Raw genomic sequence first — 27,273 nt, 5'->3', positions numbered from 1 at the left:
AAAAACTATCGGCTCTCGACCGCGACTTAGCAAAAGGTTGAGTTTGACCAAGTTCGAACAACACCTATCGTCGAAAACTAATTTCCAACTGGGTGTTTTTGGAAATATTTGGGCAGCTTTCTGACTGTTTCTGTCGAAAATCAGTCGGAATTTTCTGTAAAACTGGGCAAAATTCTGCTCAATTTTTAGCTACACCACTTGTCAAACTATAACAATACAATAACGCCAATAAACAATCAACAAATATAACATTTAAACCAACAATACCAACCATTAACACAATCTAAATCAACAAATCCATTAAACCTAACAATTTGGGCATAAAACATCCAAATAGTAGCTCACATTCAAGTTTAAAAACAAAACATAAAGTTGTCTCTCACAATCAAGTTTACCAATCAACCAAATCACTACACCTAAACTACTACACATAAGATTTAATTTGTTCATCCTCATCATCAGATAGATCATGCCCACGTTTTCTCATAAATTTCTGCATCTTAACAAATGTTCCGAATTGGGAGTCCAACTGTTGCTTCAAATCACGAATTTCTATTCTCATATCTTCCATATGTTCTTGATTTTGAGAAGAAGAAGAATTGGCTAAGAGTGGGTTTGGATGACCTGTAGGTCGACGTACTCCAAGTCTGCAGACTCGGCCTTTGTTTACTCCACCCGCTACCTCTATCCACAATGAAGCAATATCATCAGGTGTTAGTTGAGTTGAAGGAGGTTGGGTTTGTTGCCATTCTTCCACCCTTTTATGATAATCTTCCTGAAATGAAAACATAACTATTATGTAAATAAACTAGTATTAATAAACCATAAATAATTATGAAGTTAGTATTTTACATACGTGTCTGACGCACGCGTCTCTACCCAGAGTTCTCTTGTACCATCCTTCTTCGTTTTCTTATGCATCTCCTCGAAGACCTCAACATGACTCATATCTCGCCCTCTTTCCTTTTCCTTCATAACAAAAAGTATGAGTTAGACATTACAATCGTAAAATTCTATATGTAAAACTAAGAAAAGTTTTATAAGTAATTACCAATCTTAGTTTAAGGGCCGCAAAACGAATCAAACCTCATGTGTGCAACGAGCCACCTTTACTGGAGGCACGGTTTGCCTTTGCTTGTTCACTCTTCTTATTCCATTCTTCGGTATTGCATTTCTCAATAAGTTTATCCCAAACATCTTCTCTTAACAACCCAGGCATTTTACCAGTATCCCGAGCAGCAAACAGAGTATCTTTAATCCACTTAGCAACCTTCTTCTCGAAAATATTATTTATTTCATTTTGATGTTGAGGATACCATGTACACTTTGTCTGCAATATAAAAAAGTAACATTAGATGAAGACGATAATTATTAAATAAATGTAATCAATTTTTACCCTAAATTGATTCCATATTTGCTCTCTGATGTTGTGCGGTATCTGTCTCCAAGAATTCCATGGCTCATGATAAAATGGCTTCACAGAATCCACAACAAAATGTGTAGACTGAAAGGATGGCTAAAACATGCATTAAAGTTAACATATATATAATTAATAAATATCTTAAAGTTTTAAATATTTTAATTATAAATAAATATTCCTTAATGTTTACATATCTAAAAGTACATTCAAAACATAAAAAATAGTATAAGAACCTTTTTACCCATCCTCGTAGGGGATGATTATCAATCGATTATAATAATAAAATTGTACATCCCCTCCAAGATTCTTCCTGTGTCTACTAGATGGTATAGAAGAAGCACTAGATGTAGCTGGGCATGAGCCTCCAATATCCAACCTAGATATGCTGGGAATGGATGGTGATGATGGAGCAATAAAGGACGAACCATCATTCTGACTACCATGAAAGATCGGGGATGCAGCAACTGGTGAGCCACCATGCTGACTACTATGAAAGCTCGAGGGTGCAACAGTTGGTGAGCCAGTATGCTGACTACCAAAAATGCTTGAGAGCGCAGCATCTGGTGAGCCACCATGCTGACTACCATGAAAGCCCGGTGAATAAGATGGAATAGAAGGTGTGGATACAAAGTTAAAAACAGAATTACTTTGACTTCCTTTGGCAGGCATAGAATAATACTAAACTGAATTATTTGATGGAGGGGTGATAGTGAACATGGTAGATGGTAATGGAGTCGATTGAGGAGAATGAGGAAGAGGATGGCGAGGAAAAGGAGGACTCATATTTGGCATACATGAGGTAGTTGGAACATATTATTTTTTCTTCTTAGATTTCATCTTTTCCTTTCCCTTAGATGCCATATCTGTAATATTATTGTGTCAAAGCACTTTAATTGATGTATTTTATTTTTTAAATTAATATTTTTTAACACTCAAAATCTCACATTAATCCCTATTCTAAATAATATATGTCTTTAACTATAATAATTAAATTTGAATAGCTTCTTAAATGTTCATATAATCCAAATTAACTAATAATTTCTCAAATTTATAAATTAATCTTAATGTTGAAATTAAAATAATTTAAATTTAATATCATTCTAATAATAAAACTAACAAGCAACAATGAACCAAGTACAACAAACTTTACACCAAAGCTTTAAACTATAACTAGTTAATATAATTACCGTTGGAAGTGAAAGTGAAAGTTCGTGTTCCTTCTTTTCTATCGTTGTTTTCTCAATTACTTTATGCCAACATGTCACCTTTTTTTATTTCAAAAATAATTAAGTTAATCAAACACTCATATTCTTAACAAATTCAAAATTAGATTTAGGATTTCTTAACATATTCTTGCTTAACCCAAAATTTCAACCATACCTAATTCAACAAATTCTTCTCTCTTTTTGTTTTATATTATGTATCATTAAAAAACTAAAATCCCTAAAATTTCTACCATACCTACTTCAACTAACTAGGATGTTCATATATAGAAAATTACTACAAATTTAACAATGATAACAAGATATATATGTCAACGAAGTACTTACCTCGACGAAAACAATGTCGGAGAAGTAGGCGGAAAAATAATTAATAAATTAAGGGGAAAAGGGAGGAAGTAGGAGAGGGAGAAGGGAAGAGGAAGGGGGGGGGGGGGGGGAGAGAGAGAGAGAGAGAGAGAGAGCGAAAATACATTTAAAGGGAAAGTTTTTGGGGACGTGGGAGAAGGATGAGAGGGAGAGAGGAGGAGGAAGAAAAGAGAAGTTTTGTTTTTGGGGACGGGGGTCGGGTAGGTTTTTTTTTTAAAATTCCGACTGAATCGGTCGGAATTGTCATTTTAATTTTTGTTTTAAAAAAACTACCGACCAAATCGGTCGGAAATAAAGTCAAATAAGTCAAACTAAATTTTCCGCCAAAAGTTGCGACCTAATTTGTCAGAAATATGGTCGAAATATTTTTAAAAATACATACCTCATATTTTTTTGACATTTTTGACGGATTCCGTCAGAAATTTCCGACAATAATGTTCAGTCAAAAATTTATGATTTTCTGGTAGTGCATCCAGTAGGGCTTCAGCATGGATCCATTTTTCATACAGCTCCCGATGGACGTTGGAGAATTCAGAAGCATTAGACGAAGAAGACCGCGCGAGAAGTTGGGGTTTGTTAGCCTCTAGAGCAGCAACTCAATCATATAGCTCGGAGTTTTCTCTGTCCAACTCCCCGACCCTCTCCTCAAGTAGGTCCTCATTGGCCCTCGCCGTCGACTGATCGTTCTCCCGCTCAGTGCGAAGAGTCTTGTTCGCCAGCTCAAGGATGTCCACCATCCTCCAAGCATCTAACCGAGAAGATTCCGCCTTTTCAAGCTCCTTCTGCTTCTCGAAAATCTCACCCCTGAGAGCCTCCACCTGGAACTGGCACTCTTCAAGCTGGCCTCGCCGTTAGACCACTTGAGCTTGAAGGTCGTTGTATTGGGCTTCCACGCCCTTACTAAGATCAAGCTCCTATGTTTGCTCCTCAACGTCCCCTTGAGGACGCTGCACTTTTCTACGACCTCCATCAACTCTTCGTCCCTCTTCTTCAAGTCTTCCCTCAGCGCCCGTACAATGGGGCCCTCACGAAGCCGATTTCAAAGATCCCGGTATTTCCTGGGGTACCCGGTATACTTCCCTTTCATCTTCACAAAAATCTCTTTGCGCCTTTTCTCCCTCTGAGTACTCTCGATCTCCAGAATGACCATCTATAGATTGAAGAAGAAAGTTTAGAACTTAAAAACAAGCTAGATATAAGGAAAGGGACAGGAAGCAGTCATACTTACCCTGAGGGCGAGGCTGGCGATACTCTTCGACAAAGTGTTATCTTTTCTCTTCTTGAGGGTATCACCCTCGGCGTTGGAATAGAAAGGGCCGAGGGCAGGGACTACCTCATCGGTATCAACAAGAAAATCACGATCCATTGGGATCGTGATGGTCCGAGAACCCCTCCCCCCCTCTCCAAGCTCACCTCAAGTTGGGTGAGCCCCTCATCGATCATTGTCATATCGTTCAGATCGATGTCAGAGGCCGACTCTTCATCATCCTAGGCGACCGATTTCCCTGGACACCATCGGGGAAAGAAACATCCACTTGTGCCCGAGAAGATGAAGCCTCCTCTTGCCTCGGAAGTGCATGGCCTCCATCAAGTTCTCCCTCCTCGGTCGTTTCCCCCTTGGGACGTACCAAGTACTTTTTCCCAGTACCTTTTCCGATATGTATTACAGTCGTCTCTTAAAGAATGAATTTGCCCTCCATTGAGTCAATGACCATCGGTATTTCCCTACCGGTGTCTACAGCTATCCTCTTACGAGGTCTTAGATTCCCATCACCGGGGGAGACGTTATCATCCCCATCAACTAGCGAGAAGAGTTGAAGAGCGGTAGCAGTAGATGGGTGGAGGTGGAACCAGAAGCCGCAACAACCAGGATGGGAGCAGGTACAGTAGACCCGACAGCCACGACGGGGGAAGAAATTAAAGGCGTAGCAGTCCTCCTCCGAAAAGAGGGCATAGGCGCCCGACTTCTTCGAGAAGACTTCATACCTAGGAAAGGAAGAAACATCGAAGTTAGCAGAACGAGCCGAAATTATCACGACCCAATTTTCCCTTCGCTGGGTATCGTGATGGCACCTAGCCATAGGGACTAGGTAAGCCTAACATTTACTGAATAACAATAATAATTAAATAAGATCTAACAATTTTTGAAATGGAAATCTCTATAAAATTTACAATTCCCAAAACTGGTAATACAAGTCATAAGATCTATAGAGTTTGCTACAAATTTCTAAATACATCTATTTGGAGATAGGTAAAACAGTGTGAATACAAGATAGGATGGTGACTCTGAAGCCTACGAACGCAGCATCATGTTTACCTTGAGTCTCCACAATAACAATCCGCACAACTAGCTAATGATCAACTGACTTCGAAGTACCTGGATCTGCATAAAAATGTGCAGAAGTGTAGTATGAGTACACCATGGTGGTACACAACAAGTATCAAGACTAACCTCAGTGGAGTAGTGACGAGGAACAGTCAAGATACCTACTGGACTAAATCGGATAATCACGGATAAGGAAAGGACAAGTAACAACTCAACAAAATGACCACTTTCACACCAGGTTTTAGTCAATAAACTCCACGAGGTACCGAACCTCATATTATTCACAACTCACTGGTCCCAATACATGAACTCTAACACTAGGCATCATGTGCCCTCATTACACTTCATAACCGCACTGACGACTCATGTGCCAAATAGATCCATTCTCACATAGAAGGCAAGTAAACAAGGGTGTGCATCTATACTCAACAATATCAAAAAAAACCTCTTAACCGATAAGAATGCTCAACTACGTGTATGCTTGTGCCAGTGTCCTAACATAGTTCATGCCCGTTAGTAAGTACAGGAAAAGAAATGGACAGCACGTAGAATGTTTTCTCACGACTTTCCACAAGATAAAGCTCACACAGGTAAGTGTACCACTACACAAACATCAACAACAAGAATTCCCCCATGCCATCACAAGTCATCACAAGTCACCACGTGTGCAATAGTAAAGTAAATGCCCGGCTTGTCTCGCCACACGTGCATAATAATGTTCCCACCTTGTCTCGCCATATGCGCAACCCATATATATATATATCCCGCCTTGTCACGCCGCATGTGCAAATATAAATAGTAACAATAGGATGGCAGAAACCTCGTGCAACCACATAACAACAACCACACGGCAGGAACCACGTGCATCACAATAACAACCGCACTGTAGAAACCTCATGCATCATAATAACAAGTACAACAATAACACTTATATAAGGGTACGATAAATAAATCAACTCAAAAATTTCAGAACTCAAAGGAACGAAGGAACGAATTCACAAGGAGTAACCACAATAGAGAATGCTAGTCATAATAAGAACAACTCAGTACAGAAGAAAATAATAGGTAACAACAGTCCCACAATGTACAGTTCAACAACAAGGGAGCTAACACAAGTCGAATAATTTCAAATAAGGATAAGTCAACTAAGATATAGGATATCTAAACTTCTTTTAAGGTTGGGAAATTACGAAAGAGAAACAACAACTTCAATTAAGGATAAGCAGTATAAAGATAATCATAGCCTCAATTAAGGATGAATAATTACATAAGAGATAATTATAACTTCAAATAAAGATAAGCAGTTAGGGGAAAGACAACATGGCAATAGAAGAGATAACAATTTCAGTTAAGGCACATATGAATCAAATGAACAACAAGAGTGGATCATGAAGCAATTAATTCTAATAAAAGCAGGTAGAAGTGAAACTAGTAAATTTAGAAACGTAATCATAACGAGAATAACATTATATTCAGTGAATACAAGGACCTAAGAACCCTAAAAGGCCAATTTTCCACAAATAAGTCCGAGCACGTAGTCGTCACCTTGCGTACACGAACTACAATTAGCATAGAAGACTAAAATCCTAAGGGGTAGTTCCCCCACACGAAGTTAGGCAAGATACTTACCTCAAAGAAGACCGACTGATACTCTAAAATGAACTTCTCGAGTGAAATGACCTTCGGATGGCTCAAATATAACCAAAATAACTTCAAAGCACAAATAAAACTCATAAGAAACTATTCCGGATCATAAAGCCTCAATCTTTATCAAAATCTAAAAATCGACCCAAAAGTCGACCCCCGGGCCCGCACCTCGGAACCAGACAAATTTCACAAAACCCGAACACCTATTCCGATATGAGTTAAACCATACTAAAAGTATCAAATTCCGATACCATTTCGTCCCTCAAATCATGATATTGTATTTTGAAATGTTTCTTCAAAAACCTCAATTTTCCTTAACTCAAAATACAAATTACATGATAGAACTAAAGATAAAATCATGGAATATAATAAATTCTAGGTGAAGAACACTTACCCAATTGATTTTCTTGAAAAATCCTCAAAGAAGCTCCCAAAACCGAAGTCTAAAACTCAAAATAAGAAGAAAATGGCCAAACCCTCGACTTATATGATTCTGCCCAGGACTTCTGCATTTGCGGACAAGGAAGCGCATCTGCGCTCTCGCATTTGCGAGAAATCGTTCGCATATGTGAACTCAGCTGGCTAGGTCTATATCTGCATCTGCGAGCACTGGGCCGCACCTGCGCGCCCGCTTCTGCGGATAGATGTCCGCTTCTACGAACTCCCCCTCCAGCTCACTCTTCGCATCTGCGGAACTTCAAGCGCATCTACGGGCTCGCATATGCGAAAACTACCTGGCACCTGCAACCCCTGGCTATCTCCTCAATCCCGCTTCCGCGCTTGGCCTCTCGTACATGCGTGTCCGCGCCTGCGGCCACCCCACCGCAAGTGCGATTACACCAGAAGCTTGAAAGCTTCAGCAATTACACAAGTCCAAATTCCGATCCGTCAAGCAAATTAATGCACAAGTCATATTCAAGTCCTCTAATATACCAAACATACCAACCAGTCCTACAATACCATAAAAACTTAGCCAAGTCCTCAAATCACATCAAACAACGATAAAAACACGAATCACCCTCCAATTTAACTTAATGAACTTGAAACTTCAAATGTCTACAATCGATGCTGAAACCTATCAGACCACGTTCGATTGACCTCAAATTTTTCACACAAGTCATATTCAACATTACGGACCCATTCCAACTTCCTGAATCGGCATCCGATCCTGATATCAAAAAGTCCACTTCCGGTCAAAATTTTCAAAAATTTGACTTTCGCTATTTCAACCCTAAATCATCTACAGACCTCAAATTCACAGTCCGGACACGCTCTTAAGTCCAAAATCATCATGCGAAGCTGTTGCAATCATCCAAAACCCATTCCGGAGTCATTTACACAAAAGTCAAATTCCGGTCAACTCTTACCGCTTAAGCTTCCAAAACTTGCATCCTTCTTCCGATTTGGCTATGAATCATCCGGTAACTGAATTAAACCATGCACGCAAGTCAATACACATCATACGAAGCTGCTGAGGACCTTATACCTCCGAACGGGACTTAAATTCTCAAAATAACTGGCTGGGTCATTACAAACATACAACAAAATGATGTAACAACCACGACCATGAAAGAAACGTTACCTGCTAAAGGGAGAGCCGGCCTGAACTTCTTAAAGAAGCTCGGCCAGTCGCGCATCCCTACGACATGAGGGAGAATCTACTTGACCAAGTCGGCAATGCGCACAACTAGAGGAGGATGTTGGTTGTTGGCTGCAAAGAAGGAAAAATCATTTAACTAGCTGAAAATAAGCAAAGAGATGAAAAAGACGAAAAGAGAAAAACTGGACACTTACGTGTGTAGTTCCAAGCCTTAGGGAAGCCGTCGACTAACGAACGCAAAACACACACTTAAATTGTGCTCGCTAATCATATATAGTATAGTATAATATCATATCCACGGGGATTGGATTTAAACAGTATTCTCGTAATTTCTAACTTGGTTGCTATCCAAGATGAACAACAATTGAGATTTATATGATTTCTAACTAAAATTAACTAAGAGTCTAAAGCAATTGACTAATGACAATCGAAGTAAGGAATAAGCAAAGAAGGTTATCAATGGGAGAAGATAGGGTTTTGATAGGATATGTGCAAGATAATTGTTGGGATCTAACTCTAGATAATTCACTTCTAACGTTTAAGTGAGTCTCTCGAATTCACTCAATTATTAGTTCACACGTTTAGCAAAAACTCCTCTTTCGATTAAGTCTCCACCTCGTGAGATGAACCAATTTAAGCACGTGAAGATATGCAAGAATGCGTAGTGGATTAGTCTTCAGGAGAACCTCTCTCGATTATCCTCCTAACTAGGTTTAATCAATGATTCAACTAGCCTCTTTCGATTACTTAGAAGAATCTATGAACTCAACCAACAATATAATGCAAACATATCACAAGTTATGCATCTCTCGATTACATGAACTAGTGAATATAGATGCAATAATTAAATCATTCAAAAATACTTCAATACATAAAACTAGAGTTATAATCCACAAACAATCATCAATGCACCAAATCCATCAAACCTTAAAGAGAACTACTCCATAGACATGAAACAATTCATCACAAATATAATTAAAGTATAGGAAAATATAAATTCAATCCAAACTCGGGTTTTGAGTTAGGAAGGAATGATGAAATCCTTATGCTTGTGTTCTTCCAACTCCTCCTTAGCCTCCTTAGGTTCAAAGTATGTCAAAAGTCCAGAAAATAACGTTTTTCATGTATTTATACCAAGTAGGGTCGGGACCAGACGAAACCACCTTCTCCTAGGTGAAATAGGATTTTCACTTGGTAAACATTGCACAGGTGCGCCGCATGGGGCATTAGTGGGGAAATCCAGAGAGTCAAAATCTATCAGGCAATAGGAAATAGGAAGCCGCGGCTCCAAATGCACCGCGATAGTGGGAAATTCTCAGAGTACGGATTTCCTTGCATTTTGACGTCCAGACTTAGTCCTCGACCCCCGAACACGATCCCGGCTTGATCCTTTATACTTTTACTCAGACTTCAAAGGTTCAAATAGCTCGGATTGGCTCCACAACATCTACATAGCTCAGAATCACTCCTACAAGGCATAAAACACATAATAAGTGCAAAATACTACCAACTAAAGCTCAAACACGAATAAAGTGCAGTGAATTAGAGTGCAATAAGCGACTAAAACACGTAATTATAGCCTACCATCATCGACATTAGCCACGATGTCCTCAGTCCTAACATAAAATAAATCAAGCCATAATTGGTGACTGGCCTTGTCATCCATCTCCACCACCAAGCACTTACCTCCACGGTGGTGAAGGTTCAACATCGTCCCCCTACAGAAGCCAGGGGCAAAAAGGTGCACCAAATACTGCACCGTCACTTCGCCCCCGGCGAGTTCGGCAAATTTGGTTAACATCTTGATGACTTTGATTACGTAAGGGTGAGTTGAGAGGGACAAATGTCGTAGTGGCGACAAAACTCTCCCACCAACGGGGGGGGGGAGGAAACTATTAGCCGATAAGGAAGGGGTAAGCGTACAGAGCGCAATACCCAAGGCGGTGAACATGCACTTCCTCCCCTTTAGTGAGGATCAGTTCGATGTGGTTGGGGAGGCCGAACTTGGCTTTAAATTCAGCCAACTGTTTGGACGCCATCGTTGATAAGAAATGCCCAGGTGCCGCGTCCGGTGATCGGTAGAGATCGTACTTGGCTTCCGGTTGCTGGGAAGTATCTCCTCCATCGACGGAAAATCTTCATCCTCAACAATGGCATCAACATTCTCCTCGTGAGTAGGAAACACAATCGCCAAGGGAGCGATGCGACTCCCTTCACTAGCATCAGATGATAAGTTTGACATGTTTATAGGAAAGTAAAGAAGGAAACTGGGAAGAGAGCACAGATACAGAGAAGAGGGGTTCAGAGAGAAAGCTTGAAATCTTGAAAGTTTGGGAGAGTAGAAAATTCGAATTCAAGTTTGGCCTTCCCAATTAATAGAGAATGAGGCACCAAATCTGAAACAGTTTTGGGCACCAAACCCAAAACGGCTCATCATGATTAGCACCAGAATCGAAATAGCAGATCCCATCAAAGGTCAAACACAAATTGACGCAATGCATTAGGAACACGCATCATCATGATGATGATGTCACCCCCTCTCTTGGACCAGATGGCTCCAACAAATCACCCAGAAAATTTAAGGGGTTTGAAATATGCGGCCCACAAAATCCACGTCGCCTACTCGATGAATATGACTCATGGTATCTGTTCAACAAGCTCGACTATGAACGACATTATCCGCTCATCGAACTCGCCCATGAGGACGACCTCAACAAGCAGTGTCACTAACAGTATGGGTCAAAAATTATCTCAGTTATGATTAAACTATATCAGCATCAAGAGGGCCTTCAAAGGCTTCCATGTATCACTAGTATGACTTCGACAAAAGGCATGCTCTAAGTCGAAATGGTCTCACAAGAGATGAAGGGCGGGGTCGAGGAGTCAACATAGATCAAGGTCGAGGACGAGTATTTGTCTTAAATAGAGTAATAACGGTTGGTTTTAGGATAAGAATCTACGGAGAATATTCCGGTGGATATTCTCTATATCTGTACTATTAGGGTTTTTTGGCACATGTTCCCTTATAAATAGAAAGAGACATAGCTATAGGGGACATTGAATACTCATTTGTAAGATAACACATTGACATTCTCTGAAGAATTTTGCTTTATTATATACATACAAAATATACCTTTTTCTTGAGATACTTGTTTAACCTTTCCCCCACGATTCAAGAAGAATCAGAATATTCAAAGGCTCATCAATTATCCATCATTGTCAGAAAGAATACTAAAGAATCTCACCCCTTTCACGTGACTCGCATACTCTTATTTACTGAATTGTCATTCATTATTATTTATTATTATTTAATGTTACCTCCTTCATTTTGGATCATTGAATATAATAGTAATGTCACCATTTATTGCTACGTAGATTATACCCGTACAATCTTTTCTAAAAATAATTAATACATCTTTTGGATATTAATATTGGCTAAGATTAACTCTAGTCTATTAGAAAATCGAATTTTTTAAACCTAGATCTAAATTTCGGGTCAAACGGATAGGAAATTGAGCTCGTACAATAATTACTTATAAGTAGTAATTTGTAAGACGTTCAACTGGAGAGATGTGGACAATTCTACCAACTCACGAGTCTTCGTCATTCATAATTTAAAGCTAGTTAACTGTAAAAGAAAGACCTGATATTTTATTTGTATGAGGTTATAGACTCTTAAATAAAATTACTAAAATACCCTCTACATTAGGATTTTCTTGGTGAGACTTCAAATATTTTTCATTTATTTTGGGTTTTGGTCCAATTCCTTCAAACATCCATTTTAGCATAGTATGGACCTGAAGTCTTGTTACAAACTCTTGATGTTTGAATAGAAACCTTCAACTTCATGAGAGCCTACTTGAGTGCTATCATGAGTGAGTTGAAGAATATGTTGGGGTTATAATTGATATAGTTTGACTTGTTCCATATGACATTTACTTCAAAGGCGTGTCTACAAATAGTTACAAAAGATGATTTAGAATTTGAATACATGTCCATAGGGGCGAGCAAGTATGTATTCTCCGTGTCTTAAGAAATGAATGCTTTATACATTGTCATGTTTATATGTAAAATGAAATGTAGTAAATGACTCCTTGCCATATGATGAACTTTCATAAAAATAGCACACGTTTTCAATGAATTAAAAGTTACTATACTATTTGTATACAGATAAAATCGAAGGTAACGCTCATCCCGATTTCCCGTGAATTTAACGAAGTAAAAGTGTGAACATACGAGATAGAAATCGAAGATGGGAAATCTTGGTGTCGGGCCCCGTGAAAAGTGAACGAAGTGCTTGCCATTAGACCTGATAAAACCACGCGCTCCGTACTCGGGACGAGTTTTGAAACTTCGGAAAGCACAATAAACGGTTACACACGATCGATAGAGGGTCGGATATCTGCAACCGACCAGATATCACGGCGCGGATCTCACTTGATGACGGTTGCGAATCAGTAATTAATGAAAAAGAGGATTTTTACCTTTTTTAAACTTGTACTACCGATGAAACTCTCCTACTATATAAAAGAGAAGTCTTTCTTTGATAACACACATTGTAACACGTATACCAAGGCAATACAAATTTATTTTTCTGCTTTCTAGCTGCTGAGAAGTTCTTACTTATTTGTTTTGTTCTTCATTTGATTTAATGTTGATTGTTTATCTAACATTCTTGATTGTTTGTGTTGAATCAATCCATATATCCTTAAAATCGCACATAGATTTAATTGTTATCTTTTTTAAGGGTAAACAGTTTGGTGTCCACCGCGGGGCTTAGGATAGTAGTGGTGATTTGATACAAATCTCCATAACACACTCTATTTTACGCTTGTTCTTTAAAGCCTTAATTTTTGGTCACTTTAAAAAATGCCAAATTCTCAGTCTGCCTACTTGAACGTTGACGATGAGTCTGACCGTCATGGAAAAAATAACAATCTCGTGCATAGCAATGAGGTACCTCCTATTGACACCAACGGATTCCCAGTTGCTAATCCGGTTGATGCTAACACACAGGTGGCCATCGACGACAACCTGCCAACTAATCCCGAAAAAAACGTTCGCGGAGGGCCCTGACCAACAGCTCGAGAAACGCCCGAAGGCGAAGGCGATGGGGTTAGCCTACAGTTAATCTTTGAAATGTTGCAGGCTCAACGGGCGGCGATAGCGCAACTGAAAAATCAAAACCATGCCCCTAGCAGAGTCCATCCCGAACCGTCCGGGGAGAACATCCGAAGGAGTGAGCAGATCACTGAGAAACCGGGTGAAGCTGAGTCCGGGGTCAATCCCGAAATAATAAAAATTCTTGAAGCATTAACGAAGCGGGTGGAATTAGGTGAAAAGCAAATTGATGCCAATGACAAGAAGGTGGTAACATACAATTCCAGGGTCGATCAGATCCCGGGAGCACCCCCGATATTGAATGGACCGAATTCCAAGAAGTTTATCTAGAAGCCTTTTCCTCCGAAGGCGGCACCGAAGCCGATCCCTAAGAGGTTTTGTATGCCTGACATCCCAAAATATAAAGTAACTATAGATCTGAATAAGTAAGTGACCTCCTATACATGCGCAATCAAAGGGAACGATTTGGAAGATGATGAAATCAAGTTGGTGTTGTTGAAGAAGTTCATGGAAACTTTGTCCAAAGGAGTAATGATATGGTATCACAACTTACCCCCAAATTCCATTGACTCATTTGCTATGCTTGCAGATGCCTTCGTGAAGGCCCATGCCGGGACCATCAAGTTCGAGACCAGAAAGTCGTACCTTTTCAAGGTTAAACAAAGAGACAATGAGATGCTCAAGGAATTCGTATCGAGGTTCCAGATGGAATGAATGGACCTGCCTCCGGTTACAGATGATTGGGCCATTCAGGCATTTACCCAGGGACTTAACCGCTGAAGCTCATTGGCTTCACATCAGCTAAAACAAAACTTGGTAGAGTACCCGATGATAACTTGGGCCGACGACCACAATAGATACCAGTCGAGGAAGATCAACTCGTAGCCTCTTCTGGATCTGTCTACCCCATCAGGGCCGACGATATGTCTAAGAGAGCAGTAGATCTTGAACCAAGACTGATCCGGGATCAGTACCAACCATATAGCACAGACCGAAGGGGGAATGGATTCGGGCATTAGCCCACAAGAAACCAAAAGAAAGGCGATCGAGGGCCTAGTAGCCGAGGTCTGATGAGCAAAAATGATTTTGAAAGGCCGCTCGGGGGTAGAGAAGCACCAAGATTGTTAGAATACAACTTCAACATTGATGCAGCCAGCATCGTATCATCCATCAGGCACATCAAGGACACCAAATGGCCCCAACCAATGCAGTCTGATCCTACTCAAAGAGATCCTAACTTGATATGTAAGTATCATGGCACTCATGGCCACAGGACCGAGGATTGTCAACAATTGAGAGAAGAAGTTTCCTGGTTGTTCAATAACAGACACCTCCGATAATTTCTGAGTGATCGAGCCAAAAATCACTTCAAGAATAGGGACGCCAACAAGAGGAACCTCAACACTTCATCAACATGATTATTGGAGGGGTCGATATTCCCAAAGGGCCAATGATCAAGCGCACTAAAGTATCTATCACAAGGGAAAAACACACCTAATGATGCACTAGTAATATCCATACTTATCAATAAATCCCGAGTTAAACATTTGTTGATTGATCTAGGTAGCTCGGCCAACATCATTAGATCGAGGGTCGTTGAGCAGTTGGGGTTACATGACCAAATAGTGCCAGCAGTCCAGGTATTTAACGGATTTAACATGGCATGAAAAACCACTAAAGGGGAGATAAACCTACCAATGAACGTCGCCGGGATAATCTAAGAGACAAAATTCTATGTGATCGGAGGGGATATGAGGTACAACACCCTATTCGAAAGGTCGTGGGTTCACAACATGAAGGAGGTACCCTCAACATTACACCAGGCGCTGAAGTTCCCAACACCGGGAGAAGTTAAGATGGTCTACGGAGAGCAGCTGGATGAAAAGAAATGTTCGCAGTCGACGAGGTAGTCCCAGTGCCTGCGGTTTCGACATCAAGGAACATGGAGTCGACCAGAAAGGAAGAAATCAAATAGAAATCACCGATGTCAGTCTTGACCGAACCATAGGAACGAGGAGTAGATGAGGAGGATGATTACAGAGTCCCGAGATCGTTCATAGCTCCTGATAACACCGACGCCACCAAATCAACGGTCGAAGAAGTGGAGCAAACATATTAATCGAACACATACCAGATCGAAAGGTGTAGTTGGGCACGAGGTTAACCCCTAAGCTGAGGAAACAATTCATTAATTTTATTAAAGCTAACATAGATATTTTTTCTTGGTCCCATCTTGACATGATAGGGATCTCGCCGGAGATAACCACTCATAAGCTAAATTTGGACCCGAAGTTTCATACGATCAACCAGAAAAGGAGATCGTAGTCCGAGGTCAAGCATGCATTCATCAAGGACGAGGTATCTAAACTCCTTAAAATAGGATCCATTCGAGAAGTTAAATACCCGGACTGGTTAGCTAACGTAGTGGTAGTGCCTAAAAAGGAAATAAGCTAAGAATGTGTGTAGATTACAAAGATCTAAACAAGGCATGTGCCAAAGGAATCTTTTCCTTTGCCTAACATCAATCGGATGATTGATGCGACAGTCGGGCATGATATACTCAGTTTTCTCGATGTATATTCCGGGTACAACCAAATTCATATGGACGACGATCAAGAAAAGACTTCTTTTATCACTAAATTCGGCACCTACTGATACAATGTAATGCCGTTCAGATTAAAGAACGCATGCTCCACATATCAACGCCTAGTGAACTGGATGTTCGAAGAACAAATAGGAAAATCAATGGAAGTTTATATTGATGACATACTAGTCAAGTCCCTGCGAGCAGAGGGCCATTTGAAACATTTGCTGGGAACCTTCGACATACTGAAGAAATATAATATGAAGCTAAAACCAGAGAAGTGCTCCTTCGGGGTCGGATCGGGAAAATTCCTCGGGTTCTTGGTATCCAATCGAGGGATTGAGATCAATCCCAACAAAATCAAAGCCATAGAGTACATCACCATGGTGAATAACGTCAAGGCCGTTCAAAGGCTAACCAGGCGTACAACCGACCTAGGCCGGTTCATATTGAGGTCCTCGGACAAAAGTCATTGATTATTCTCAACTGTTAAAGAGGAAGAACAACTTTTCCTGGACCCTAGAATGCCAACAAGCTTTGGAAAAACTCAAACGGTACCTATCGAGTCCGTCCTTGCTCCACACTCCGAAGGCAGAAGAACAACTGTACCTTTACTTGGCAGTATCCGAGGTGGCGGTAAGTGGAGTCTTAGTTCAGGAGGAAGAAGGTACGTAGTTTCCTATTTACTATGTCAGTAGAACACTAGGCAAGGCTGAAACAAGGTATCCTCACTTGGAAATATTTGTGCTCGCTTTGCTAAGCGCCTCCAGAAAACTAAAGCCATACTTTCAATGCCACCCCATGTGTTTCGTAACTTCTTACCAGCTGAGGAAAATCATGCACAAACCCAAGCTCTCAGGATAGTTGGCTAAATGCACCGTCGAAATTAGCGGGTATGATATCGAGTATAGACCCCGAACCGCCATAAAATCTCAGATTTTGGCAAACTTCGTGGCCGACTTTAAGCCGACCCTGATACCTGAAGTCGAGAGGGAATTACTATTGACCTCAGGGACCACCTCGGGAATCTAGACCCTTTATATGGACGATGCCTCGAACACGAAAGGGTCCGGGCTCAGCATTGTATCAAAACCGCCTATGGGAAATGTAATTAGGCAATATATTAGAACTGTGAAACTAACTAACAACGAGACTGGGTATGAGGCCATGATTGCAGGTTTGGAATTGGATATAATCCTTGGGGCCGAGGTGATCGAAGCCAAGTGCGACTCCCTCCTCGTGGTAAACCAAGTTAACGAGATGTTCGAAGTAAAAGAAGAATGGATGCGAAGGTACTTGGACAAATTACAGGTAACGTTACACCAATTCAGGGAACGAACCCTGCAACACGTACCTCGAGATCAGAACAGTGAGTCCGATGCTCTGGCTAACTTGGGATCACCGGTCGATGCCGATGAATTCAGTTCAGGAATAGTGGTACAGCTCATGAAGTCAGTGATAGAAGAAGGCTACACCGAAGTAAACTCAACGAGTTTAACTTGGGGTTGGAGGAACAAGTACATAGACTACTTGAAGACCAAACAATTACCCTCGGATCCCAAAGAATCAAGAATCGTGAGTACCAAGGCTGGCAGATTTAGCTTGGTCAAAGAGGCATTGTTTAGGAGAACCTTCGACAACCCGCTAGCCAAATGCTTGGGACCGGGAGAGACCGAATACGCTTTGAGAGAAGTTCACGAAGGCACTTATGGGAACCATTCGGGGGCAGAATCCTTGGTTCGGAAACAGATTAGGGTTGGCTATTACTGGACCAAGATGGAGAAATATGCGAAGGATTTCGTACTGAAATGTGATGACTGCCAGAGACATGCCCTGATGATTCATCAACCGAGGGAAATGCTCCTCTCGATTTTATCTCCGTGGCCATTTATGAAGTAAGGAATGGACATTGTCGGTCCCCTACCATGGGCACCCGGTAAAGCTCAATTCATACTATTCATGACCGAATATTTTTCCAAATGGGTCGAGGCTCATGCATTCGAAAAGGTCCAGGAGAAAGAGGTCATTGACTTCATCTGGGATCACATAATATGTAGATTTGGGATACCAGCCGAGGTCATTTGCGATAATGGAAAATAATTCATCGGTAACAAGGTAAGTAAAGTTTTTGATGATCACAAGATCAATTATCAACACCTTATCAACCTAGTGGGAACGGGCAGGCGGAATCAACAAACAAGACCATACTTTAGAACCTGAAAAGGAGGTTGACTGATGCAAAAGGGAAATGGAAGGACATCTTGTCCAAAGTCCTATGGGCGTACAGAACGACTTCAAAATCTAGCACTGGGGCCACCCTATTTTCATTGTTCTACAGAGCCAAATCCTTAATACCAGTCGAGGTAGGAGAACCAAGCCTCAGATTCCAATATGCGATAGAAGAGCCAAACAACGAGGCTATGATCACGAGCCTAGAATTATTGGATGAAGACGGGAGGCCACCCTGGTCCAGTTGGCCGCTCAGAAACAACGAATAGAAAGGTATTACAATTGAAGAGCGAGCTTCCGACACTTTCAAGTTGGGGACTTGGTGTTGAGGAAAGTAACATTACATACCAGGAACCCCGAACGAGGGGAAGCTGGAACCGAACTGGGAAGGGCCATATCGAGTTGTCAGAATAACCAGTAAAGGCTTGTACAAACTCGAAGCGGGAAATGGTGTACAGCTACCGAACAACTAGAACATGGCATACTTTAAGTGGTACTATTGCTAAGGTACGAACTCAGTTACTCTTTAAACATGTTATAAATCAGACTAGCATTTACAGGTAAACGATCGAGGATGGATGTGACTATAAGGTCTGAAAGCACGCGTTGCACTCTTTTTTCCTTGAACCGATTTTGTCCTAAAATGGGTTTTTCGACAAAGTTTTTAACAAGGCAATAGTAAAACGTGCTAACTTAGATTTGGAGATAGGTTTCAAATCGGAGTAAATGATCGTTCATATCATATCAACAGTATCCGAGCCCTCACGAGTTCAACCTCGATTACTGGGGGGGACATTACCCTCGGATTAAGGTTTTTAGCAAGAAAAAAAAAAAGAAAACTTTGTATGTTAAAATCTAAGGCTTGGTGGTTAGGATTCATTGTAAGGGCCAAACGATTGTATAAACCGTGCTCACATAGTCCACTCTAGCCAAGACATAGGTTTTTATGCACTTTCGATCATGTACTTTGCACACTGAGAAATGAAAGAAAATCCTGCTTTGCTATTGCGATTTTTTTTTGCTTCTTTGATTTCGGATCCTAAAGCCCACGGGCTACTCCTACTCGGGGACTATCGAGCCGAAAGGCTACCCCTACTCGGGGACTGTCACCCAAAGCAAACTCAGACGGCCCGAGGTACCGAATCCTGGAGGCACCAAACCTATTAGGCGGTGCCCAAATACAAAAGGCTACGGACACCCTAAAAATAGCTCGGAGACATCCGAAACTCGTAGTCAGAAAGCAAGGCCTTTACAAAAACTCAAAACCTACTAAAAGTTTACTCTCGGCAAAAGTACCGTCTAAAGACACTTAAGCTTCTTGGAAACCTTCGGTCGCACCGAGGTTTTGAAGCCACAAGCAAACAAAGCTACATCGAAGTTGGGCTTCGTTCGGACCTCCAAAAAATGAATGCCCCATAACTACATTCGATTCTATGCTAAGGCATCAAAAACAATACATGAATAGAAATTGCAAAATGATGCTGGAGAAGTAAAGACACGATATTTCCAGAAAGGGAAATTTCATATATATATTCCAAAATGTATTTACAAAGTCCCTATAAAAACAGCCTCAAATAAACAAAAATCTTTACATAAGGAAAAACAAAAACTGAAAAAGTACTAAGGCATCTACGCCTAGTCTTCACCATGGCCCGACTCGTCGCCAGAACCGTCAGATCCCTCTAAACCCTCGAAATCCTCAGAGCCTTCGGCACCCTCAGGCTCGTAGAGCTCTTTTACCTCAGCCTCGATTTTCTTAGCTTCCTCGATCTAGGCCGATAGGCAGAAGCCTCGGGCATGGATCTCCTCGAGGTTCTCTCTTCGAGACAGTCGCTTCATGTACTCAGCCTTTGTCTTCCGGTGGGTCTCGGTTGCCTCCACATTGTCCTTGTACTGGGCCACCATTTCCTCCACATCAGCAAAGGTTGTGTCTAGTTTGGACCTCAGTGCCTCATATTCTTTTCTGAGGGCGTCTAGTTCTGCGACGGTCAAGCTCAGCTGTGCTCAAAGATCATCATTCAGATGAGACCACTTATCAGCTTTATCCTTCACCACCCTGAGTTGGTTATCGACCATTGTCAACTCCGCCTTTGTAGTTTCCTTCTCCAAAGCCAACAGATCCATCCTGCCTTTCCACCCTTCGGCCATGGCCTGACCTCGTTCATCTCAGCTCAGAGCTGGTCTATCAAGTCAATCTTCTATTGGAACTACGAAATTGTGTTGTTAGTCACCACGACTAGCTCCTCGTTTTTAGCTTCAAAGATCTTTACCTTTTCAACCAGGATGACATGTACCCGCTTCAGGTCAAGGCCTCCTTCTGAGCTTTTTCCAGCTCGACCTGGAGAATCGGGAGGTCTATAAGGGCCTTGTCTTGTTTCTTGCTCAGAATCCTATACATGTCCTTATTCCAGACCTGCTCTTTGAGCTCGAACTTGAGCTGGCTGATTTCCAAGTAGTACTAGAAGAAGCTTTCATAGTGAAGCACTAGGTCTTATAAAATGATGAAATTAGTAAGAAACATCAAAGGAAAACCTAAGTAGGATTCACAATGGGATACAAGGGGCCAATGATTTACCCGATTTAGCGCTTGTTGCGCCTTGTTGAAGAGGCTCGACGTACCCACCTCATTTATCTTGGTCTGGTCCTCCTTGATCACCAGGCATCAGAGGTAGCTAGCTATGCTGAACTGAGCAGACAAGACTCGGGCGTCCTGTAGGACTATGAGGACGATTGTTCTCTTGCGCTCGGGGTCCACACTCGGTGCGGGAAACCACTTCACCAGTTTTGGGGTAGAACTCGGTTGGCCAGCTCCCAAGGGCACGTCCTTCTTAGGGATCTTCAAGTGGCCCAGCCCGGAAAAATACTCCAATGTGGACATGTACATACAATCGAAAAAGGAATAGAAGGGATCGTCTGAACCCTGCACTCCTTCGCTTGACTTTTCTTTGCCCTCTTGGGTCTTTTAGAGCATGGACTCGGTATAGGAAGGCATATCCGTGATGTCAATGACATCAATCGTCTCCTTCGAAATAGGAGCAGCTTCCTGGGAGGTCGCATCCTCCATCTCCCCCTCAGGTTCCCGACCTAGGAGGGGGTCGACCTCGTGATCCCCTTTCTCGGTCGTCGCTTGCTCCCCAGTTGGGGTTGATCCATGGGTAACGAAGATGTCATCTTCTTCAGGCTCATCCCTAAGCCGGTAGAGATAGTTAGGATCTAGTACACTGGACTTGGTATTCTTCTTGGTCTTTCGGGCTCGGGTGGCCGACCTCTTCCTCCTCTTCCCCTCGAGGTCGGGAAAACTCGAGGATTTTCTCTTTTTCTTCTTCTCCTCCTTCGCGGTAGCACCAGGCTATTCCGAAATAGAGGGCTTGGCAGGAAAATACCAATTCTCATCCTCATCAAGCGACTAAGTTTGGTGGTCTTAGGCAGGCCTGTAAGAAACAATAAAAGGTTAGAACTGTATAAATTAAAGAGCGTGATAGTAACTATTTTAGGGGAGAACCTTACCATGAGAATGGGCCTCCCATCTTCCCTTCTAAAGTTTGCGCCATGCGTTATCAGAGTACGAAATATGCCTACAGATCCCTTCGATCCACTCCTTGCATCGGGGGATAGCATCAGGAACTCAGGCAATAACTGCACGTCCATAATACGGGCAATAAGTGAAGGAATAAAAGGAAGTTAATACTTAAGAAATACAACACTTACAAGATACGTTCCACTTCTCGGGGAATGGTAGAAACTCGGGAGGGACCAGATCTTCGGTTTTCACCTGAACAAAACTCCCCTGCCATCCTCGGTCTCGATCCTCGTCAGTGCTCGAGAATAGGGCCTCACTTGCTCGACGGACAAGCTTGATCAGTCCCCCTCAGTAAATTCAGGGGCTATATAGGCGGAGCAGATGGTCGAGGGTAAACCGTGGGTTGTCAGTGTTGTTCACGAAATGACTTTGGAGGATCACGATCCTCCAAAGCGATGGGTGAATTTACCCGAGGCACACCTCATATATCTTGCAAAAGCCTAGGATTACGGGATCTACCGGGCCCAGTGTGAAGGGGTAAGTATAGAAGCTTATGTACCCTTTCACGTGGGTAGTAATATTGTCATTTGTCCTGGGGAAGACCACGTCTTTACCCGACTATGGGAAAGGAATTTTCGGTAATGGAGCATATGTATCTCCATGCTCACTCGACCCGGTCTTGTTGTCTAGAGACCTTCTCGACCTTGAAGTTATCCCCGATAGAGAAGCCCCCGGGTATGAAGCTTTTCATGGGGGGCTTTGGAGCCACATCGGGAGGAGCCACCTTGACATCTGCAGTCGGGTAGGAAGATGAAGGGGCAGCCTGCTGAGGCACTGACTTGGAAGTTTTAGCCATCGTAATCTGGGAAAATATGAAGATTTGAAGGGACGCATGAATATTCAAAGGAAAAACATGAAGGTTTGAAAGTGGGATGAAGATATGATGATCTGGGTTGGATATCCAAGAACTGATATGAAGGTTTGAAGATCGGAGATGAAGATATGAAGGTTCACGAAGCAGGGTATGAAGATTTGAAAAAGTTAGAAGCCGTTAGAAAATTTGAAGGTAAAAGTTAGGATCGGAAAGTGTAAGAAATGCAAAAGGTCGAAGCTTTTCTAGGGAAAAAGCAGTCAGTGCACGACATTTCATATTCAAATACAGCCAGCCGGTGACTGACATGTGTTTGAAGTCTAAACGACGAGACTGACGGGACGTTTTGGCTTATCCGTTACATCGGTTGTAACGTCCGAAGGAAGGAACCGGGGCTCATCTATCGTTTCCCATCATTTCGTAAAACCTACTCTCTAGAAAATGAGGGGACTATCTGTATACGGATAAAATTGGGGATAACGCTCATCCCGATTTTGTCACGCCTCGATCTCGAGGAGCGCAACCGGTGCCCAGCCAAGATACCTCGGTTAATCAAGCATGCTAGATGTCTTCTACCCAACCTTTCCCATGAACAATATAAGAATCAATACAAGTGATAGACATGAGAAGAGTCAAGTGTTCCACATTGTTTTTCCATTACTCAAAGGATATTCATTTATGATTCCCCAAAATATTATAAGTTTATAGATATAATGAAAAATATATTTGCCAACTACCAACACTTCTAGTTTAATTCCCATCATCAAACACAACCCACAACCTGTTTACGGAGACTTTAAGTATAATAGAAGAGTAGAATGGAAGTGCCGGCGACAAGGCCCCGGCTATACCTCAACACAAAGTACCACATCAAGTGACATCGGGCCCGAAAAAATTAGGGCTCGCCAAATCCTACTGAATAGAGAGTATTTGCTAACAAGGATCAAAGTTGTGTGCTGACGAACTAACTGCATCCATTAAAGATGCAGTGCCCCCAGCAAAACGAACGTTAGTACATATGGAATAGTACTAGTATGAATGACTAAACACCCTATCAATAGAATGAGTAAATAAACAAGGGAGAATGATCATAAAATCAATGAGAGCCTCAAACAATACCAAGACATCAAGTTAGGTGCAAGACAAGTTTTTCAAGCAAGTTTCAATACTTTTAAGTTGTGAGATCTTTAGTACCGATTCACCACCATTTGGAAACCCAAGGTTATTGCTCTGGAATGTTAGGATCTTGACAAAATGTCATATGATGAACTAAGAGGTGATATAATTGCTTTTGAAAATTTTGCATGCATTCATTGTGGTAAAGATGATCACAATTCTAACCATTGTAGGTTTAGAAATAGCATAGAAAAGACTTCTGAAAGACTTAATGATCCATGTTGTTTTTATTTCGGAAAACTTGGCCATACATCTAACCATTGCAGGTTTAAAAACAACAAAGATGGGTTGGCGACCCAAGGCCTCGAACAATCAGAATACTAACCGTCCAGAACCCAAGCAGGCTTGGGTACCTAAATATAAGTAATTTGTTTGTGCAGGAACACCGCAAGAAGAATCGAAAAGGGAAATGGTATCTCGGTAGCGTGTGTTCCAGACACATGACATGTGACAAACAATTATTCAAATCTGTCACTAAGCTCAATGGTGGATCAGTCACCTTTGGAGACAAATCAAAAGGAAATATAATTGGAATAGGAAGAGTCCCCCTCAGCTCATCATGTGATGTAGATGAATTCTACTTGGTAGATGAATTTGGTTACAATCTGCTCAGCATCAGTCAGCTATGTGATAGTGACTATGAGGTTCATTTTAAAAACCATGGTTGGTTCATTGAAGAAGAATCGAGTAAAATCATGTTATCTAGAAATAGAGATAGAAATGTCTATACTCTTAGTAATACTAATTTCCTAGCGAATCAAATTGTCTAGCTTCTATGATTGATGATCCTTGAGTATGGCATAGAAAGTTTGGTCATGCTAGCATACATACAATGAAAAACCTTCTAAACGCGATCTTGCCATTGGTCTTCCAAAACTAAATTTTTCAAAAGATCAAATTTGTGAAGCATGTCAGTTAGGAAAGCAAACTCATTCCTCTTTTAAATTTAAAAACATAGTCTCTACTACAAAATCTCTTCAACTTTTGCATATGGACCTTTTTGCTCTAACCAGAACTGCTAGCATTGGTGGTAGAAAATATTCTTTTGTTATAGTAGATGATTTTTCTCGATTCACCTCGGTTATTTTTCTGAGTCATAAAGATGAAGTATTAAGGAATTTTGAAGTCTTTTATAAGAAGGTACATCGGGAAAAAGGATATTACATCTCTGCCATAAGGAGTGATCATGGAGGAGAGTTTGAAAGCAGGGCTTTTGAAAACTTCTGCATTGATCAAGGAATTTCTTACAACTTATCTTCCCCAAGATCACTTCAACAAAATGGAGTGGTAGAATGGAAAAATAGAACCTTGAAAGATATGGCAAGAACCATGATTGTGGAAAACGCTTTTTCACACCACTTCTGGGCAGAAACTGTAAGCACTGCATGTCACATCGTTAACAGATGTTTGATGCGACCTATTCTAAAAAAACTCCATATGAGCTATGGAATAGTAAAATACCCAACATCAGTTACTTTCATCTATTTGGCTGCAAATGCTTTTTCCACAATAATGGAAAGGAAAACCTTGGTAAGTTTGATCCAAAAGGCGACGAAGGTATTTTTCTTGGATATTCTCCCTTTTGTAGAGCATATAGAGTTTTTAATAAAAGAACCTTATCTATTGAGGAATCAATTCATGTTGTTTTTGTGGATACTAACCCTCACTTAAGGAATGAAAAATATCCTGAAGATGAGGAAATTTACATTGTCCCAAAATCTACTCTTACAGGGAAGGACATTCACGATGAGGTGACTAACCAGCAACATCAGTCGACTAACAGCAACATGGAAAATTAGGAATCACCTACTATTGAACAATCAACTCCCATTGAAAAGGAGTCAGTCTCAGCCATCCCAAATGGATGGAAAAGTGAACTTGTATATCCCCATAAGTTCATCATTGGAAATTCGAAGGAAGGTATTATCACAATAAGATCTCAAAAGCTCAACTCTCAAGTGAATTTAATATCTCAACTTGAGCCAAAAAAGGTTGATGAAGCTCTCAAAGATGACAACTGGGTCAAAGCCATGAAAGAAGAACCTGATCAATTTGAAAGGGATAAAGTATGGAACTTAGTTCCAAAACCTTCTGATGCATCTATCGTGGGAACTAAATGGGTTTTCAGAAATAAGCTGAATGAATCTGGTCAAGTAGTTCACAAAAAAGCAAGGCTAGTTGCCCAAGGTTACTCACAACAAGAGGGAATTGACTACGATGAAACCTTTGCACCTGTGGAAAGATTGGAATCCATCTGAATACTACTTGCCTTTGTTGCTCATAAAGGGTTCAGACTATTTCAAATCAATGTACAAAGTGCTTTCTTAAATGGATATATTTCTGAAGAAGTATAGGTGAAACAACCTCCTGGGTTTGTAAACAACAGTCTCCCAAATCATGTCTTCAACTTATCAAAAGCCTTATACGGACTCAAACAAGCCCCCCGAGCCTGGTATGAAATACTAAGCTCTTTTCTGTTAAATCGTGGCTTCAAACGAGGTAATACTGATACAACTCTGTTTATTAAGCGTTCAAATTCAAGTAATCTTATTACTCAAATTTATGTAGATGATATTATTTTTGGAAGTTCTAACTCTGTGTTATGTGAGGAATTTGCTCATACTATGAAAGGAGAATTCAAAATGAGCATGATGGGAGAACTGGCTTTCTTTCTTGGATTACAAATCAAGCAATCTTCCAAAGGAATCTTCAAACCAAATACACAAAGGAACTTATTAAAAAGTTTTGGTATGGAGAATGCAAAGCCTAGTGGAACTCCAATGAGTCAGTCAACAATTCTTAAAGAAGACAAAAATGAAAAAGTGTCGATGAAACTATGTACAAGGGAATGATTGGATCCCTTTTATATCTCACGGCTAGTTGACCATATATAATGTTCAGTGTTTGTAAGTGTGCAAGATTTCAGTCAACTCCAAAAGAATCTCATTTGACTGCAGTAAAACGTATTTAACTGTTGGTAGTTGTTGCACTCAAATTCAATGGATTATACATCAACTTCATGATTATGTTCTCAATCTTACTTCCACTCCTATGTGATAACGCGAGTGCTATTTGTCTATCAAAAAAATTATGTGCATCATTCCAAGGCAAATCATATATAAATTAAGCATCATTTTATTCGTGATCATATTGCTAGAGGTGATATAATATTAGAATTTATTAATACTGA

The 27,273-nt window shown here is 41.0% G+C and overlaps 1 protein-coding gene across 1 annotated transcript; it reads left to right on the top strand.

The window, feature by feature from the left end:
- The first annotated feature begins 17,385 nt into the window (after positions 1-17,385).
- Positions 17,386-18,186, top strand: LOC138910604 (uncharacterized). Its single transcript, XM_070201841.1, has one exon. It carries the CDS (start codon positions 17,386-17,388, stop codon positions 18,184-18,186), a length of 801 nt encoding a protein of 266 aa, XP_070057942.1.
- The last annotated feature ends 9,087 nt before the right edge of the window (positions 18,187-27,273 follow it).

Source organism: Nicotiana tomentosiformis, chromosome 1, assembly GCF_000390325.3.
Source record: "Nicotiana tomentosiformis chromosome 1, ASM39032v3, whole genome shotgun sequence".
In the NCBI taxonomy this organism is placed as follows: Eukaryota; Viridiplantae; Streptophyta; class Magnoliopsida; order Solanales; family Solanaceae; genus Nicotiana; species Nicotiana tomentosiformis.
This window is presented reverse-complemented; position numbering and strand designations above follow the sequence as displayed.